The sequence below is a fragment of the Ochotona curzoniae genome, unplaced genomic scaffold (assembly GCF_017591425.1).
Source record: "Ochotona curzoniae isolate NIBS_2020 unplaced genomic scaffold, NIBS_Ocur_1.0 scaffold_3208, whole genome shotgun sequence".
Taxonomy (NCBI): Eukaryota; Metazoa; Chordata; class Mammalia; order Lagomorpha; family Ochotonidae; genus Ochotona; species Ochotona curzoniae.
Window position 1 is genome coordinate 753,709 of NW_024467106.1, and position 18,756 is coordinate 772,464.

Sequence of the window (18,756 nt, forward strand, 5' to 3'; positions counted from 1 at the left end):
CTGGGACAGAGGAGCAGCCAGGGGGTGCAGGGCTGAGTCAGGGCTGGGGGTGGTGACAGAGGCCGGGCTGACAGATGGCAGCACGGAGGGTGCCTGCAAACTAGGCTCTGCCCCTCCCCCGCATGCCACGGGCCCTGGCCCTCGCTGCCCGCACCTGCTCCCCCGCACCCTGGGGTGAGGCACCTGCCGCTTAGTCCCATTAGCTGGAGGAGACTGTTGAGGCGAGGGCAGAGCGTTCTGGCAGCCCTCCCCCAGCTAGCGGGCAGCCGGCGGGCAGTGGAGCCCCGGCACAGCCTGCGCCCTAGGGACCACTCCTCCTCCTCTTCCTGGATACTGTGGGCCGGCGATCCGGGAAGCTCCGCCAGTGACCCTCCCGTCCCTCTGAGGCGGCCAGTGGGGACAGAGGGCCTGCCCAGCACCCCAATGTCCAGACCTGACACCCTCCCCACTCCCCCACCCCCGCAGGACCCTGGCGGGAGGCAGGCACATCTGCCAGAGGCCCCGGCAGCAGGGCAGCTGCTCCCACCATGGCCACCAGCCCAGGACCAGCCCTGTGGCCGCTTAGGTGGTGGGAAGGGTGTGTGCTGCCCCCGGGGCCATGATAGGGAGGGAGGAGCCCGCCCTTGCAGTCTTAGAGTGGCAGGTGGCACCCTCCCCCCCCCCCCGTCACAATGGGCCAGTGCCCCCACCAGCTCCTAGGTCTCCCTGTGGGAGGCGGCAGAAGAACCTGAGCCTGGTGGGGTGGAGGAGCTCTGGTGCCGGGGAGCCCTGTGGGGGGCCTGGGTTAGGTGCTAGGACCGCTCTGCCTGACCCCCTGCAACCCCGGGCCAAGCCCCTGCTGGAGCCGCACCGCCCACCCGCCACCCGCCAGCAGCCACCACCTCTTCTCCCTGTCTGACTGCAAGGTACCCCAGGTGACAGCAGGGCACCCCAACACTGAGGAGAGGGTGCCCCAATACTGCAGACAGGGTGCCCCAACCCAGGTGACAGCAGGCTGACCCAACACTGGGGGCAGGGTGCCCCAACACTGGGGAGACAGGACACCCCAACATAGGGAAGACAGAGCGCCCTGACACAGGGGAGAAAGGGCTCCCTGAGAAGGCTTCCAGGCTGGGATGGGGGTGTTGGGTTCTGAGGAGTGGGTTTGGTTTGAATAAAGGGGAGCCCCAGGGGCCCCTGGGCTGGAGAGCAGGCAGCAGGTGACTGGGGAAGCTGGGTGGGGGCCGGGCCGGGGGGTAAACAGCAGTGGGGATACACTCACACACCGGGGGACCACAAGAACGGCTGGAGCTACTGGGGGACCCTCCTGTGTACGTGGATGGGTCGTGGGGAGCCCCAAGATGGGGCTCGGGTCTGGGCCCTGGATGTGGAGGGCAGGGGACAACCCCTCAGGGCTGGACCAGCAGGGACAGGTGCCCTTCAGCCAAAGCCCAGAAGTGGGTGGGGCCAGGGCACTGGGAACCGAGTCTGGTGATAGCCCCTGCAGACCCCTGCCCGACCCCTGGAGAGCTCCCCCTCCCCAGAGACCCTGCACAGCCCGGGGACATGCAGGTCTCTACTGGCCTCGCTCTGCCCTTCAGTGCTGCCTCTGATTGCCCATTGGCTGACCAGGCTGTAGACAGGAGACGGCCCCAGGGTGTGGACTCTGCCCAGCGGATGACCCAGGCCATGCCCCTGGCACCCAGGGCCAGGGTTGCAGGAACAAGCTAGGCTGGCAGGCTGCCCAAGACGGGATGAGGAGGGTATGCACTGGAGGGCAGTCCCCCTCGCCAGGCCTGGGGTGCTGCCATGTGTGCGGGGTTGGGGGCTGGCTCAAGTCACAAAGTGGTGCCTCTGGGTCGTACCCAGGGCCACAGGCAGGGTGCGGCCCTGGGAAGCCGGGACGCAAGGGGGAGTCTGGAGAGGGAGGCATGCACGCCACTGCACTCCACACCATTGGCTGTGGCCCTGCCCACTCCCGCCAGCAGAATGTTGTAGAAGCACCTGTGCGGTGGTCCTGTGGTGTCACAGTCCAGCAGCTGTGTGGACACAGGAGTTTTGGGCAGGCTGGGCAAGCCCACGGACAGCTTTGGCTGTGTGACCCACCCGGGCACCGCCCATTGCCTGCGGCTTCCTGGGTTGCCCTGGGGCCTGGGCGTGCCAGCACCATCTCCATTTCCTGCTGGCCTGGCCCCAGCGCGAGCCGCTGGCACTTCACCCGCCCAGGTCAGGGGTGCTCATGGCTGGGGCCGAGGGGCCGCACTGGTTTTGCCATCCCTGCCTCCCGTGGGCTGCCCCAGTCCCTCCTCCCCACTCATGGTGACAATATTCTGTGCTCCCAGGCTGCAGGCAGAAGAGTCCAGCCTCGACTCCTCCCTGTCTCAGTAAGTGCCACCCTGCAAGCACCCTCCTGGGAGTCGGGCTGGCAGCCACACCTGGGCCTCCGTCTGCCAGGCTGAGGTGCCATGGGCCCCTGAGGAACAGGCTTGAGCAGTGCCCTTGGGCTCGCTCAGCACCCGAGGCACAGGCCCAGACCTGGGCGGACAGGTTCAAGGAGGCCACCAAGGCAGACCCGAGGAACAGGGTCCCAGGGGGTCCCAGGGGACACCTCAGCCCTCAGTACTTGGTCATGTGCCCTGCTGGGGACCAGAGAGCGAGGACACGGGTGGCCAGGAGCAGGTCACTGCTGGACCAGCTCTGGGCAAGTTGGGCCATATGCTTCGCGCAGGCCCCGAGTATGCGATTCTGGTCTGGCGGGGCCTGTCCTACCTGTGCCCAGTACACAGCCACCCACAGGGAGGCAGCCCAGGCCTCGGCCCCGGGGCTGCAGGGTCGGTGGGCACTCCAGTCGGCACTCTGGCAGGGCCCTGCCCTGTGCCCAGCACACAGCCGCCCACAGGGAGGCAGCCCAGGCCTTGGCCCCGGGGCTGCAGGGTTGTGACGGCAGGTCGGTGGGCACTCCGGCGCTGTGCCCGCCCATGTCCCTGGGCTGGCGCCAGGCAGCCTGGCTGTCTGGAGCTTCCCAGCCTAGGCTGTCGGTGCGGGAGTTGTGTGCCAGGAATGCCCACGGGGCTGGCTCTCTCCTGTCTTCCCATGAGCTCCCCAGGACGCACGAGTACTGACTATCCCTGCCCGTGCACCGCTGGGCAGCTGGGCCTGGCTTCCCCAGGGCTGCTGGGGCACATCGCGGTTGCTGGGGCACCCTGGGCCTGGACACCGGCAGGCAGTGGGGCAGAGCCACGTGGACAAGCCAGGGACACGGGATGGGACTAGCCCAGCCCTCCGTAGAGGCCCCATCCCCGTTCATCTCATCTTTATGGAACTAGGACTGGGTGCCCAGCCGAGAGCCCAAGCGTGGGTCCCTGTGGGCGCACTGTGGGGGCAGGGCTTGTCCTGGGGTCGGGGGCACAGCTTCCCGCAGACCATAGGTCTGTGGGCATACTGTGGGGGCAGGGCTTGTCCTGGGGTCGGGGGCACAGCTTCCCGCAGACCATAGGCCTGTGGGCACACTGTGGGGGCAGGGCTTGTCCTGGGTCCAGGCAGGGTTTGTGCCTCCGCCTGATGCAAGGCAGCCCTTGATGTGTGAACTGGCATGGTGGGCATTGGGCAAGGGAAGGCAGGTGCCCAGCCATGCCCACAGCTCTGGGGCTTTCCCCACCTCCAGGCTGCTTGCCTAAGCCTGCACTCTGAGACCAAGCCACGGGGGCCCTGGCTGGGTCTCAGTGTGCCCTCTGCCCATCGGCACCTCCATGACAACAGTGGGAGGTGGCCGTGTCTTCTCTCCATCACCCTGGGAGGGTGAAGGCCAAGCCGGATGGAGCACACAGAACTGGGCAAGGGGGTATGGCTGCGTCTGGCACGCTGGGGCTCTGACCTGGCCCCGCGGGCGCCTGTGATCCCCAGGACTGCCCTAGGCAGCCGCTGGTCGCGGACCCCTTGCTGCGCTTTCTAAGCTGCCTCCTGTCCGCCTTGGTGACCAGCGAGGCCCCAGAGAGCCACCGGCTGGCGCACGTTGATCTGCAGTCTGTGGTGGAGGGATGTGGGCAGCTGTGGTTAGTGGGAAACACAGAGAGGAGGCTTTGCTGGTCACTGCCAGCGGGCGGTCGCTCGTCCCCTGCCAGTGGTGGCAGCAGAGGAACCAGGGTGACCAGTGCCCAGCTGGGGACCCCTCTGCCAGAGAGGGGCTGGCAGAAAGCAGAGGGCGACATCTTCCCGTGTCCATTGGGCAGCCGAGAGACCATCGTGGCTGTGTGCAAGAGTGGGCAGATGCAGGAGGCGGCAAAAGGAACGGGAAGCTGGCTGTGCAGGACCCGGGGCCACAGGAGACGCCGAGCTGAGATGGGGCCAGGACAGGCGCTAGTGAGGGCTGGGGGGCCGAGCTGAGACGGGGCCAGGACGTACGCTAGTGAGGGCTGTGGGGCCGAGCGGCCAGGATGCAGCCAGGATGGAGCTGGGTGCCCACCTGAAGTCAGAGGGGCACCTCTGTGGGGGTGAGCGGCTGGGACACTGCTGGGACGGAGCCAAGAGCCCACCTGGAGTCAAAGGGCACCTCTGTGGCACCGAGCAGGGACATGGCAGCTCGCCAGGGAGGGCACCGGCCATCGGGATGTGTATGTCTTCTGCTTCGGGGAACTCCAGGGTCCCAGGAGGAGAGGACCGGGGGTGCAGGGGAGGGGGCAAGGCAGGGGGCTGGGACGGAGGCCAAGTGGCGTTTCATGCACCTGCGAGGGTCCCCAGGGCTGCACGTTCAGGGCGGCATGCAGAGGGCAGGCTAGGGTGAGAAACGGGGTGAGCACTGGGGACCAGAGTAGTGTCGGGGGACAGGGAGGGGGCAGCGTGGCCACCTTGCCTTCTGCACGGAGCCCAGTGCGGGCTGAGACGAGGAGACCCCTCCCTCCCTTGGGGTTGTGCTTAGGGGCCAGGTGGCGCCTCAGGACCCCGGGGTGCAGTGGGGAGTGCTGGAGCACGCCGTGCTGTGTTGGGGTGCACTGGCTCTTTCACAGCACGGCAGCCGCAAACCCCAACTGCTGCTGTTATTACCCCACCTGCTGACCTGCTGGCCTGGCCTGTGCCCACCCTGGAGTCCAAGGGGCACAGGTCAAGCCGCCCGGTCCTGGGCCCCTTCTGTGGAGCCAGAGAGACCCCACAGGACAGGCTCCCTCTGGCCAGCCCGGGCCAGCAGGGCCCCGGGCATGCTAAGGGCGCTGTGGCTGCAGGCGGGCGCCCTCCCGACACGAGGTCCCCAGCCCTGGGCCCTCCTACCCCCAGGGTCCAGGTGGAGTTCTATGTCAATGAGAACACCTTCAAGGAGCGCCTGAAGCTTTTCTTCATCAAAAACCAAAGATCCAGTAAGTGAGGCCTGGCACTTTGGGAAGCGCTGAGTGGCCAGGCAGTGCGGTGCCCCGGCTCAGCTTGTTGCCACCCGGGACCAGTACATTTGAGAGATAAGAGATGGGGGCAGGGCAGGGCGGGGAGGAGCTGGGCAGGGCTGAGAGGAGCTGGGCAGGGCTGGGCTGGGCGAGCAGGGCAGGGCTGGGCGGGGCGGGCAGGGCTGGGCTGGGCGGGCAGGGCAGGGCGGGGCTGGGCAGGCAGGGCAGGGCTGGGAGGAGCTGGGCAGGGCTGGGCGGGCAGGGCAGGGCTGGGAGGAGCTGGGCAGGGCTGGGCGGGCAGGGCTGGGCTGGGAGGAGCTGGGCAGGGCTGGGAGGGGCTGGGCGAGCAGGGCAGGGCTGGGAGGAGCTGGGCAGGGCTGGGCTGGGCTGGGCGGGCAGGGCAGGGTGGGGCTGGGAGGAGCTGGGTGGGGCTGGGATGCCTCTCCTTTGCACAGCCACTCCTGGCCCTGCCCCAAGGCCCCCCTGCAGTGCTCCCGCTGGGATGGGGGTTCCCTGAGCTCCGTAAGGGGAGCCCCAGAAGGCAGCCCAAGGTCCCTGGCCGGGGAGGCCTGGCCCCGTGCTGCCTGCCATCCGCTCCGCAGGCCTGAGGATCCGGGTGTTCAACTTCTCACTCAAGCTTCTCACCTGCCTGCTGTACATTGTCCGCGTGCTGCTGGATGACCCGGGCCAGGGCATCGGATGGTGGGTGACGTTGCCTGTCCCGCAGGCTGCCCCTACCCCTGTGCTGCTCCTTGGGGAGCCCCTGTGCTCAGGCAGCCCCTCGGGACTGTGCAGGGCCTCCTGGGCTCCCTGGGGCTGAGGTGCCAGGCCCGTACAGGCTGGACACTCCTGTCCAGCCCCCGACATCTCTGCCCTAGCTCCCCCTCCCCAGCCCTGCACCATCGTCCGCATGGCCGACGTCAGATGAGAGCTTTGCAATGTCCTCAGTGCCAGGGGTGGGTCCCTTCCTCAGGCCGACCCAGCAAGCAGGCCGGGCCCTGAGGACGTGGGCGTGAACTGGGACCAGCGGTCCTCTGCAGAGTACGGCCCCATCTCGCTGTTGTTTTTTCCCAGTTTGCAAAGCAAGGTTTATTTAAGGAGAGGGAAGGTGACTCCTGTCCCAGTGGCAGGAAACCAACAGGCCCCATCTTTGTCCAGTTGGAGGGAGGACCCACACTGGTCTGAGAGCTGGCGCTCTGCCTGCCTTCCACACCCCTGCAAGCCCCATGGCCCCAGAGAGCTCAGGTCTGAGCCTGCTGGGCACCGCAGGGGAGGGCAGGACTGTGGGAGGATGTGGGGCGATAATGGAGGGGCATGGGATGGACGGATGGACGGAGCGTGAGTGAATGCTGGCGGTGGGTGGAGCATGGTGATGGGCAGGCTGGCAGGTGCTGACTGGTGGATAAGATAGATGGGGCACAGGATGGCAGATGCCCTGAGTTGGCAGAGACCCTGGTAAGATGTGGGAGGGGGTTAAGAGGCGGGGGCTCTGCCCTCACCAAGACACACCTCACATGCCCCACACTGTGGCATGCAGCTCGTCTCCCTGTCAGACTCCAGGCCCCCAGCCATGCCTCGGACATTAGAGACCGTCCCGGTCCCCTGTGGGCGGCCTGCTGGCCGCTCACGTCCTCGGGCCCTGGGGAGGGGTCCGGGGGCCTCAGCCTGGCCAGCTCCGTCTCTCCACAGCTGGGGCTGCGAGAAGCGCAATTACACCTTCAACGATTCCTCCTCTCAGATCAACTGGTGCGTGGGGGGGAGGGGCGTGGCGGGGGAGGGCCCCTGGAGCCAGGGCCCGGGGTGGGGGTAGTTCACACGGCTGGCCCCTGGCTCCACTCTCCACATGCCTGTGGGACGCAGCGTCGGGGGGCGGTCACCCCCGCCTGTGACTGCTCTTCTGATTCACCATGCTGTGGCCAAGGGGCACCGAGTGGCCGGGCCTCACCCCCCCATCCCTGCATGTCATGGGAAGGACACCCCAGCAGGGACCCCGACGAGGAGCACAGGCCCTGTGTGTTGGCAGGCTCTGCTACCAGCCGACCCAGGGGCCTGCCTGCGGCCACCCGGGGAGCCTCCCCCTCGCTTGGCGTTCCTGTCCCCTCCGAGGGCAGAGTCAGGGCCTGCTGGCCTGCCCAAGGGGCTGTGCAGTGGTCCAGTGGCCGTGGGCTCTGGGCTGGGGTGGCTGAGGGGTCCTGGCTGCATCCCTGCCGACCACTGTGCTTTTCCAGGGCCCCCATCCTGTGGGTGGAGAGGAGGATGGCTCTGTGGGTAATCCAGGTAGGTGCTGCTTCTCTGGGACCCCCCAGAGGACACGGGGCGAGCCCAGTCCCCCCGGGAGGACACAGGGCGAACCCAGGCACCCCCAGAGGACACGGGGCGAGCCCAGTCCCCCCCCCAGAGGACACAGGGCAAGCCCAGTCCCCCTGGGAGGACATGGGGCGAGCCCAGGCCCCCCCAGGAAGGACATGGGGCGAGCCCAGTCCCCCCGGGAGGACACGGGGCAAGCCCAGGCCCCCCCAGGAAGGACATGGGGCGAGCCCAGTCCCCCCGGGAGGACACGGGGCAAGCCCAGGCCCCCCCAGGAAGGACATGGGGCGAGCCCAGTCCCCCCGGGAGGACATGGGGCGAGCCCAGGAACCCCCAGAGGACACAGGGCGAGCCCAGTCCCCCCGGGAGGACACGGGGCGAACCCAGGCCCCCCCCGGGAGGACACAGGGCTAGCCCAGGCCCCCCCAGAGGACACGGGGCTAGCCCAGTCCCCCTGGGAGGACACGGGGCAAGCCCAAGCCCTGGGAGGACCTGTCCTGGAGACACTCGAGGGCATGCTGTTCCCTGCCTGTCTGAATCTCCTCCAGCTGACCCCCCCACGTCCTTGCTGGCTTCCGGGGGATGGGGAGGGGGTTGCAGAGAGAGTGGATGGCCCAGGCTGTCCTTGGCCGCACCCAAGGGGCTCTTCCTCAATTCTGCCACCTGCTCCCATCTCAGACGCCAGGGTGTGGGGTCAGGGAGGGTGGCCGATGCCAGCGGGAGGCCCTGCAGCCGTGCCGCTGCCCACGTCCGCCATGCCCCCTGGGTGCGGGGTCAGCCTGCTCTGCTGTCCCTGCCCCACAGCCTCGGGACGCCCCTCTGGCAGGTGCCCCTGGAAGCGGGGCTCTCCTGCTGGCCGTGCCCTGCACACCCGGCCCGAGGGCCTGTCCTGCCTGTGAACCCCTCCCTTCCGGCACAGGTGGTGGTGGCGGTCATCAGCTTCCTGGAGACCATGCTCCTCATCTACCTCAGCTACAAAGTGAGGCCGCTGCCCGGGGGCCCTGGGGACCCGGAGCCCCCGCCTGTCCACTCAAGCCCCCCTCGGCCCCCAGGGCAACATCTGGGAGCAGATATTCCGCGTGCCCTTCGTCTTGGAGATGATCAACACCCTGCCCTTCATCATCACGGTGGGTGAGCCCCGCCCCGCCCGCAGCCCCGCCCACCCGGCACCAGGCCACGCCCCCACCAGCAGCCCTATCCTAGCATCAGGCCCTCTGGCACCAGGCCCCGCCCACCCCAGTGCCAGACTCCCTACCGGCAGCCTCGCCCACCCCACCTCATGCCCCGCCCAACCTGCCAGGCCCCGCCCCTGCTGGCAGTCCCGCCCACCCCACCTCATGCCCCGCCCAACCTGCCAGGCCCCGCCCCTGCTGGCAGCCCCGCCTGCCCCACCCCGGGCCCCGCCCGCCCCGCCCCAGGCCCCGCCCCAGGCCCCGCCCCTGACCTGTGCCTGCAGATCTTCTGGCCGCCGCTGCGCAACCTGTTCATCCCGGTGTTCCTCAACTGCTGGCTGGCCAAGCACGCCCTGGAGAACATGATCGTAAGCCATGGCCGGAGGGGCGGCCGGGAGTGACCTGCAGGGGTGGCCGGAGGGGCGGCCGGGAGTGACCGGCAGGGGTGGGAGGAGGGGCGGCCGGGAGCGACCGGCAGGGGTGGGAGGAGGGGCGGCCGGGAGTGACCTGCAGGGGTGGCCGGAGGGGCGGCCGGGAGCGACCGGCAGGGGTGGGAGGAGGCCGCAGGGCAGACTGGGTGCAGCCGGCCCCCAAGGAGAGGGCCACACCAGGGGGCAACAGGACAACAGCCCCTTGCACACTGGGGTGCAGCCCGCCGCTCAGCCTGAGCAGGGTCCGTTTGATGTCCACGTCAGTGCCAGTCAGGTCTCTGTCCTGTGAGGAGCCCAGGGCTGGATGCACTGGGCGCTCGGCAGCCCCGGCCAGGTGTGGGCAGACAGACGCGGGGATGGCTGGGGCGCCCAGGAGGCTGAGGGCAGCCCGCTTCCGCCTCCACTGACCAAGGGGTCGCTGATGGGTCGGCTCCCGGCAGAATGACTTCCACCGAGCCATCCTGCGGACGCAGTCGGCCATGTCCAACCAGGTGGTCATCCTCTTCTGCACCCTGCTGTGCCTGCTGTTCACAGGGTGAGTGCTGCTCGGGCCACTCCTCCTGGGCCGAGCGCAGGTGCGTGAGCAGGGGAGGGGCCATGGTGGCCAGGCTGCTGGTGTCTGCTCAAGTGCAGCGCCTCCAGGGCCTGGGCCTCCAGGATGGCCCGTTCCCCACCTCAAGCTCAGGGGTACCGGGGGTGGGGGCCGGTCTGGAAGCAACCAGGGTGAACGCAGAGAGAGCCCGTGGCCTGCCCAGGCCACCCTCCCTGTCCCCCAGAACCCTGCTTCCAGGGGCACCTGCCAGAGGGGCGTCCCGAGGCTGTAGGGCAGGGACAGCAGAGCAGGCTGACCCCGCCACCCAGGGGGCTAGCGTGTCCACCTGTCCGTCCTCCCGGGGCCCTGGCCCCTGCTAAGCCAGCCCTCGTGGGACCCCATGGGACTTGGCGACCCCAGGCCCTGCCCGGGGGAGGGCCGGGCCGGGCCGGGAGCGCGTGGCTGGCAGGCCAGCAGAGCCCGGCTCGCGCCCACAGCACCTGTGGCATCCAGCACTTGGAGCGCGCCGGCGAGAACCTGTCCCTGCTCACTGCCTTCTACTTCTGCATCGTCACCTTCTCCACCGTGGGCTACGGCGACGTCACGCCCAAGATCTGGCCGTCGCAGCTGCTCGTGGTCGTCATGATCTGTGTGGCCCTCGTGGTGCTCCCGCTGCAGGTGAGGGCCCGGCCAGGGCGTGAGGAGCCCGGCCAGGGCGTGAGGGGCCGGCCAGGGCGTGAGGGGCCGGCCAGGGCATGAGGGGCTGAGGGGCCGGCCAGGGCGTGAGGGCGGACCTAGGCAGCCCAGCCCCACCCCAGCCTGGCCTGGCACGGGAGAGGGACAGGGGGACACATGCCCTTGGGGACCCAGGCCACACCATGGCGCTTCCTCTGTGTGGGTCCAGGAAGGCTGCCTTTCCTCGCCCACCTCCCCGCCACTGCCCTGAGGCCTGTGTGCTGGGCCCCGAGGGCTGCTCTGCGACCATCACCAAGTGGCCACCCGTGGACAGACACAGTGGCCATGCCACTCGCGGGCCCCCTCTGAGAAGCTCCCAGGGCAGTGGGCCACGGGGGCAGCAGGCCACCTCGTGGCATGGACACTTAGGCCTGGAGGTCCGCGCCTGCAGGGCCGGGCGCTCCCTGCCGAGACAGGCGGGCACTCCCAGGCACCTCGGCAGGGCCGACCTCAGGTCTGCTGCTCTGGCTCTGCCCAGCCGGCCTGTGCCCGGGCCTCTCCCTGGGTGCCCGCCCTCACCCCTGCGCCCCTGCAGTTCGAGGAGCTGGTCTACCTCTGGATGGAGCGGCAGAAGTCGGGGGGCAACTACAGCCGCCACCGGGCCCAGACGGAGAAGCACGTGGTGCTGTGTGTGAGCTCGCTCAAGATCGACCTGCTCATGGACTTCCTCAACGAGTTCTACGCGCACCCGCGGCTCCAGGTGCTGCCCGAGCGGGGCTCACGGGGAGCAGGGGGCTGGGGGCTGTGCTGCCTGACCCGGGCCTGGCCGCAGTGGGCAGGGGCTCTCCTGGCTGACCCGGGCCTGGCCGCAGTGGGCAGGGGCTCTCCCAGCTGACCCGGGCCTGGCCGCAGTGGGCAGGGGCTGGGGGCTCTCCCGGCTGACCCGGGCCTGGCCGCAGTGGGCAGGGGCTGGGGGCTCTCCCGGCTGACCCGGGCCTGGCCGCAGTGGGCAGGGGCTCGGGGCTCTCCCGGCTGACCCGGGCCTGGCCGCAGGACTACTACGTCATCATCCTGTGCCCTGCGGAGATGGACATGCAGGTGCGCAGGGTGCTGCAGATCCCACTCTGGTCCCAGCGCGTCATCTACCTCCAGGGCTCCGCCCTCAAGGACCAGGACCTCATGCGAGCAAAGTGAGAGGGGCGCGGGGGGAGGCCCGGGGATCCCTCGCCCCTCACCTGCTGGGCCCTGACAGGTGCAGCCCCGTGTCCCAGCCACTGGTCACCTCAGGTGGCCGAGGTGGCCAGCTCCCTGGGCACCAGCTTGGTAGTCCATGGGGGTGGCCACACTGTCTGTGGGGACAGGCAAGTCTGAGACCACTCGCAGGGCCTCCGGCAGCCTGGCAGCAGGCTCTACAGGGCACCTGTGCCCCACAGTTCCACCCCTGCATTCTGGGACCAGGCTGGCTCGGTGGCCTTGTGGCAGCTGGGCAGGTACCTCCCAGATGGCTGTAGGGGTAGGGGGCACTGCTGGGCCAGGCCAGGCTGACCCCCCATTCCGACCTGGGCCCCACAGATCCCTGGGGCCCCGAGCTCCCTGTCCACACCTCCTCTTGGGGTGCCCCTCCCTCTGTCCCCACCCCTGCCCTCAGCCCAGTGCCTTTACAGGATGGACAACGGGGAGGCCTGCTTCCTGCTCAGCAGCCGGAACGAGGTGGACCGCACGGCCGCGGTGAGCGCTGCAGCCCGGACCCCCACCCCCACCCCAGCCGTGCGCACAGGGCTTGTGTCAGCAATGACTTCCCCCCCCAGGACCACCAGACCATCCTTCGGGCCTGGGCCGTAAAGGACTTTGCCCCCAACTGCCCACTGTACGTCCAGATCCTCAAGCCAGAAAACAAGTTCCACGTCAAGTTCGCAGGTACACATGGGCAAGGGAAGTGCTCAGTGTGCGGTTGTGACGGGCACAGGGGTGCGGGCTGGTGAGAGCAGGTGAGTGTGTGGGGGGGTGCCTCACCCAGGACCCTGGGGATGGTGTGGAGGGCGGCAGCAGCACCTCTGTGTGCGCGAGGAACTTGGGAGCATGGCACAGCAGCCAAGGGCACCGGGGAGGGCAGGTGTGGGCGCGGCGTGGACCCGCCACACCGGGCGGCAACAGCGTCCGCGCCAAGGGGAGGGCAGGTGTGGGCGCGGCGTGGACCCGCCCCGCTCTGCCGCAGACCACGTGGTGTGCGAAGAGGAGTGCAAGTTCGCCATGCTCGCCCTCAACTGCATCTGCCCGGCCACCTCCACCCTCATCACCCTGCTGGTGCACACCTCCCGTGGCCAGTGAGTGCCCGCAGCCCGGCCAGGGCCTGGAGGGCCGCCGTGGGGCTGGGGTGGCGGCGGGCGCGGCTGAGCGTCTCTGGGCACCTGCAGGGAGGGCCAGGAGTCCCCGGAGCAGTGGCAGCGCACGTACGGACGCTGCTCCGGCAACGAGGTCTACCACATCCGCATGGGCGACAGCAAGTTCTTCCGGGAGTACGAGGGCAAGAGCTTCACCTACGCCGCCTTCCACGCCCACAAGAAGTAAGAGGGCTCCCGGGGAAGGGGGCGCGAGCCGGGGGCCGGCGTGGGGCTGGCACGGGACCTGTGCCCACCAGGTATGGGGTGTGCCTCATCGGCCTCAAGCGTGAGCAGCACAAAAGCATCCTGCTGAACCCGGGCCCGCGGCACACGCTGGCCGCCTCCGACACCTGCTTCTACATCAACATCACCAAGGAGGAGAACTCGGCCTTCGTCTTCGCGCAGGAGGAGCGGCGCAAGCAGAGGGCGGGGCCGGGGCCGCACCTGCCCGTGCGCAGCATCCTCGCCTCCATGGGTGAGGCCCCGCCCCTCCGCGGCCTCCCCGCGTCCTGGGCCTTCCTCACGTCCAGGCAGACCCTGGGGGTCGCGTCAGCCCAGCGCTTGTCCTTCGTCTGCCAAGGGGCCGGGAGCCCGGGGTTCCTGGGGGTGGGAGGCCCTGGGCAGAGTGGCCCCCAAACCACAGAGCCGTGCGCCGCGCAGGGACCTGCCGCAGGTGCCGCCAAGCTGGGCCCTGTCTCCCAGGGACGGTGGCCATGGACCTGCAGAATGCCGAGTGCCGGCCCTCCCAGAGCAGCGCGGGCAGCAAACTGGCACTGCCCTCAGAAAATGGCTCGGGCAGCCGGCGGCCCAGCATCGCGCCCGTCCTGGAGCTGGCCGACAACTCGGCCTTGCTGCCCTGCGACCTGCTGACTGACCAGTCGGAGGACGAGGTGACGCCCTCGGATGAGGAGGGCCTCTCTGCGGTGGAGTGAGTGCTGCCTGCGGAGAGCGCTCTGGGGGTAGGGCTCACCCCGGGCGGCCCCCTGGGGGGCAGCCCGCCCACTTTATCCAGGGTGACTCAGCCTGGGAGCCACAGCCCCATCCAAGGTGATCTGTGACGGGGTTTGCATCCGGTCATGGAGGGAGACCCCGTGCTTGCGGCAGCTCAGCCTCAAGGCCCTGGTTAGAACACCCAGGTCGCCTTACGGCCACTGCGGGCCTGTGTGCCATGGTGCTCTCCCACCATGTGCTCCTCGGGGAAGCTCCAGGAGAGCCGACTGTGGGGCGTGGCCCCGACACGGGCCTGCTAGTCCTCTGCACACCGAGGGCGGTTGGCCGGTTGGGCCCTGAGCCTGTGCCCGAGCCGGCCCCTGCAGGTGGCACTGGAGGGCTGGTCCTTGGCAGGCTGCAAGCTGGGCCCAATGGGGAGGAGTGGGGACCCCTGCTGGCCCTGACAGGGAGAAAGAAGTGAGGAAGGTGGGGGGCAGAGGGCAGAGGGCAGGCAGGGGGCAGAGGGCAGGAGGTGGGCCTACATGGGGCGCTGGGAGCCTAGGAGGGAAGGAGGCGTCAGAGCACCTGCTGAGCCATGTTTAGGCTCCTGTGTATGCCCATGTCCATGAGCACAATCACGTCTGTGACCCTGTGTGTACAGGTGTGTGTGTACAGGTGTGTGTGTATATACAGGTGTGTGTGTACAGGTGTGTGTACAGGTGTGTGTGTATATACAGGTGTGTGTGTATATACAGGTGTGTGTGTACAGGTGTGTGTGTACAGGTGTGTGTACAGGTGTGTGTGTATACAGGTGTGTGTGTACAGGTGTGTGTACAGGTGTGTGTGTGTACAGGTGTGTGTACAGGTGTGTGTACAGGTGTGTGTACAGGTGTGTGTACAGGTGTGTGTGTATATACAGGTGTGTGTGTACAGGTGTGTGTGTACAGGTGTGTGTGTACAGGTGTGTGTGTGTACAGGTGTGTGTGTATACAGGTGTGTGTATACAGGTGTGTGTGTACAGGTGTGTGTGTATACAGGTGTGTGTATACAGGTGTGTGTGTATATACAGGTGTGTGTACAGGTGTGTGTGTACAGGTGTGTGTACAGGTGTGTGTGTGTATACAGGTGTGTGTATACAGGTGTGTGTACAGGTGTGTGTGTATATACAGGTGTGTGTATACAGGTGTGTGTGTGTACAGGTGTGTGTATATACAGGTGTGTGTATATACAGGTGTGTGTGTACAGGTGTGTGTGTACAGGTGTGTGTACAGGTGTGTGTACAGGTGTGTGTGTGTACAGGTGTGTGTACAGGTGTGTGTACAGGTGTGTGTGTGTACAGGTGTGTGTGTATACAGGTGTGTGTGTACAGGTGTGTGTACAGGTGTGTGTGTATATACAGGTGTGTGTATATACAGGTGTGTGTATACAGGTGTGTGTATACAGGTGTGTGTGTGTACAGGTGTGTGTGTATATACAGGTGTGTGTATATACAGGTGTGTGTATACAGGTGTGTGTGTGTACAGGTGTGTGTACAGGTGTGTGTGTACAGGTGTGTGTACAGGTGTGTGTGTATATACAGGTGTGTGTGTACAGGTGTGTGTATACAGGTGTGTGTACAGGTGTGTGTGTATATACAGGTGTGTGTATATACAGGTGTGTGTGTACAGGTGTGTGTATACAGGTGTGTGTACAGGTGTGTGTACAGGTGTGTGTGTATATACAGGTGTGTATATACAGGTGTGTGTGTACAGGTGTGTGTATACAGGTGTGTGTACAGGTGTGTGTACAGGTGTGTGTGTATATACAGGTGTGTGTATACAGGTGTGTGTGTGTACAGGTGTGTGTGTACAGGCGTGTGTTCAGGGGGTGTGTCTGTCCCTGTGAAGAGGTCTGTGTACAGAGGTGTAGCTATGTCCCAGTGTATGTCCTGTCTATACATCCATATTTCTGATGTTTTTGTGTGTGTGTGTGTGTTCTTGTGTCTGCTTCCAGATGACACGTGGCTCCCCCCCAACCTTTTGGAAAGGGCGGTGCTGGGCGTGGCCCCCCCACCTGACCCTGACCTTGCCATAGCTCAGGGCTGCCTGGTGGGCCTGAGCTCCTGTCCCTGCTCGCCTGGCTCGCTCCTCCCGCAGGCAGCCCTGGGCCCTGCAGGGTGGGCGCCGTCCACTCCCCAGCATGGCCTATCCGTTTGGGGCTGTGTGCTGCCCTGCTGTGGCCGGGGGTCCCCGTGAGCCCCAGGAGCCGGCGCCTTTGTGGGAATGACGGGGCAGTGCTGAGTCCACTGTCCCCACAGGTACGTGAAGGGCTACCCCCCCAACTCGCCCTACATCGGCAGCTCCCCCACCCTCTGCCACCTGCTGCCCGTCAAAGCGCCCTTCTGCTGCCTGCGGCTGGACAAGGTAGGGCCGCGCCCCATGCCTGTCCGCGGGCAGCCTGCGGACGAGGACTCGGGCTCACCCCGGGGCCCCCACAGTGCCATCCCCCGCCTCACCCCACATACATCATGGGTCTCCAGACAATACAGAGACGCCTCGCCTCTGAAAGTCGGGACGAGGACGTCCATAGCCTGCGCTGTCCTCTCTGGCCACGCGGCCCACGTGACAGGCCAGGGCTCCTGGCGAGAGTCCATGCATGCTGGGGTGAGCCACCCGCCCCCACACACATGGTACCCCATATCACCCTGTTAGAATCATGGTGAGACCACCCCATGCTGGGCTGTGGGCTTGGCTGGCTGTTCCTGACACTGACCCGCCTCTCACAGCTGCCACAGGGAAGCTACCCCACGCGTGTCCTCCCTCACGCATGCCCGTGTGCCTGTGGCCTTGGGGCCCCCGTGGTCCTCACACGCCATCGCCCGGACGCCGGGGGTCCACGCTGTGCAGACTCCCGAGGCAGCTGGGACCGGCCCCTGGCCCAAGCCCAGACTGCCCTTGGTGGGCGTGAGGACTGGAGAAGGGCCCGTCTCCCGGTGCCAGGCCGGCACACATGGGTGTGTACAGCACCCGTGCGCTCTGCTCCACACACACACGCTGAGTAGACATGCATTGCATGGCCAGCTGCACACACCAGCTCACATGAGCACGTGTGCACACGTGTGTGTCTACACACACAGGCACATCATGGCACAGCCCTGTGCCCACACACCTGTGCCCACACCTGTGCCCACACCTGTACCCACACCTGTGCCCACACCTGTGCCCACACACCTGTACCCACACACCTGTGCCCACGCCTGTGCCCACACACCTGTGCCCACACCTGTACCCACACCTGTGCCCACACCTGTGCCCACACACCTGTGCCCACACATGTACCCACACACCTGTGCCCACACCTGTGCCCACACATGTACCCACACACCTGTGCCCACACCTGTGCCCACACACCTGTACCCACACACCTGTACCCACACACCTGTACCCACACCTGTGCCCACACACCTGTACCCACACCTGTACCCACACACCTGTGCCCACACCTGTGCCCACACCTGTGCCCACACACCTGTACCCACACACCTGTGCCCACACCTGTGCCCACACACCTGTGCCCACACCTGTACCCACACCTGTGCCCACACACCTGTACCCACACACCTGTACCCACACACCTGTACCCACACCTGTACCCACACACCTGTACCCACACCTGTGCCCACACACCTGTGCCTACACACCTGTACCCACACACCTGTACCCACACCTGTGCCCACACACCTGTGCCCACACCTGTACCCACACACCTGTGCCCACACCTGTGCCCACACACCTGTGCCTACACACCTGTACCCACACACCTGTACCCACACCTGTGCCCACACACCTGTGCCTACACCTGTGCCTACACACCTGTGCCCACACCTGTGCCCACACACCTGTGCCTACACCTGTGCCTACACACCTGTGCCCACACCTGTGCCCACACACCTGAGCCTACACCTGTGCCCACACCTGTGCCCACACACCTGTGCCCACACACCTGTACCCACACACCTGTGCCCACACCTGTACCCACACACCTGTGCCCACACCTGTACCCACACCTGTGCCCACACACCTGTGCCTACACCTGTGCCTACACACCTGTGCCCACACCTGTGCCCACACACCTGAGCCTACACCTGTGCCTACACACCTGTGCCCACACACCTGTGCCCACACACCTGTACCCACACACCTGTGCCCACACCTGTACCCACACACCTGTGCCCACACCTGTACCCACACCTGTGCCCACACACCTGTGCCTACACACCTGTACCCACACACCTGTACCCACGCCTGTACCCACACACCTGTGCCCACACCTGTACCCACACACCTGTGCCCACACACCTGTACCCACACACCTGTGCCCACACACCTGTACCCACACCTGTGCCCACACCTGTACCTACACACCTGTGCCCACACACCTGTGCGCACACACCTGTGCCCACACACCTGTGCCCACACACGCTCATGCACACATGCAGATACACAGAACTTCCAAAGTTGTTCCGTAGTTGCTCCTGCGAGCTTTCACGGGCCCTCGTGCACATGCGTGGTCTCTGTGGATGCTGGTCCCTGTACCGGCAGCCCTGTCCCCCAGGTGCAGCGGTGGCGCTCTGGGGGCGCTCTGCCCAGGGGTCCCAGTGTGCCTGTGGCCTCGGCCCCCAGGGTTGTGAGCACAACAGCTACGAGGACGCCAAGGCCTACGGCTTCAAGAACAAGCTCATCATTGTGTCGGCAGAGACGGCCGGCAACGGGCTCTACAACTTCATCGTGCCTCTGCGGGCTTACTACCGGCCGCGCAGGGAGCTCAACCCCATCGTACTGCTCCTGGACAACAGGTGGGCCGGGGTGGCCCGTGGGTCAGCCCTCAGGACCCCGCCGCCCGTGGGTCAGCCCTCGGGACCCCGCCGCCCGTGGGTCAGCCCTGGGGACCCCGCCGCCCGTGGGTCAGCCCTCGGGACCCCGCCGCCCGTGGGTCCAGCCC

General features: G+C 66.7%; 1 protein-coding gene across 7 annotated transcripts in view; it reads left to right on the forward strand.

The window, feature by feature from the left end:
* Window positions 1-18,756, forward strand: part of KCNT1 (potassium sodium-activated channel subfamily T member 1) — a 30,477-nt gene that overhangs the window by 4,055 nt on the left and 7,666 nt on the right. For 2 of the 7 annotated variants that reach the window (XM_040962857.1, XM_040962855.1), the window contains exons 2-21: window positions 2,322-2,363; window positions 5,248-5,327; window positions 5,951-6,050; window positions 7,038-7,094; window positions 7,577-7,625; window positions 8,575-8,634; window positions 8,708-8,782; window positions 9,112-9,195; window positions 9,699-9,793; window positions 10,288-10,468; window positions 11,061-11,225; window positions 11,519-11,655; window positions 12,130-12,193; window positions 12,274-12,382; window positions 12,681-12,789; window positions 12,880-13,029; window positions 13,104-13,321; window positions 13,549-13,774; window positions 16,073-16,178; window positions 18,438-18,610. In XM_040962857.1, the coding sequence (XP_040818791.1) occupies window positions 2,322-2,363; window positions 5,248-5,327; window positions 5,951-6,050; window positions 7,038-7,094; window positions 7,577-7,625; window positions 8,575-8,634; window positions 8,708-8,782; window positions 9,112-9,195; window positions 9,699-9,793; window positions 10,288-10,468; window positions 11,061-11,225; window positions 11,519-11,655; window positions 12,130-12,193; window positions 12,274-12,382; window positions 12,681-12,789; window positions 12,880-13,029; window positions 13,104-13,321; window positions 13,549-13,774; window positions 16,073-16,178; window positions 18,438-18,610 (2,280 nt within the window). The remainder of the gene's footprint in view (window positions 1-2,321; window positions 2,364-5,247; window positions 5,328-5,950; window positions 6,051-7,037; window positions 7,095-7,576; window positions 7,626-8,574; window positions 8,635-8,707; window positions 8,783-9,111; window positions 9,196-9,698; window positions 9,794-10,287; window positions 10,469-11,060; window positions 11,226-11,518; window positions 11,656-12,129; window positions 12,194-12,273; window positions 12,383-12,680; window positions 12,790-12,879; window positions 13,030-13,103; window positions 13,322-13,548; window positions 13,775-16,072; window positions 16,179-18,437; window positions 18,611-18,756) is intronic. The other 5 variants (XM_040962858.1, XM_040962856.1, XM_040962859.1 and 2 more) reach the window with 3 other exon arrangements.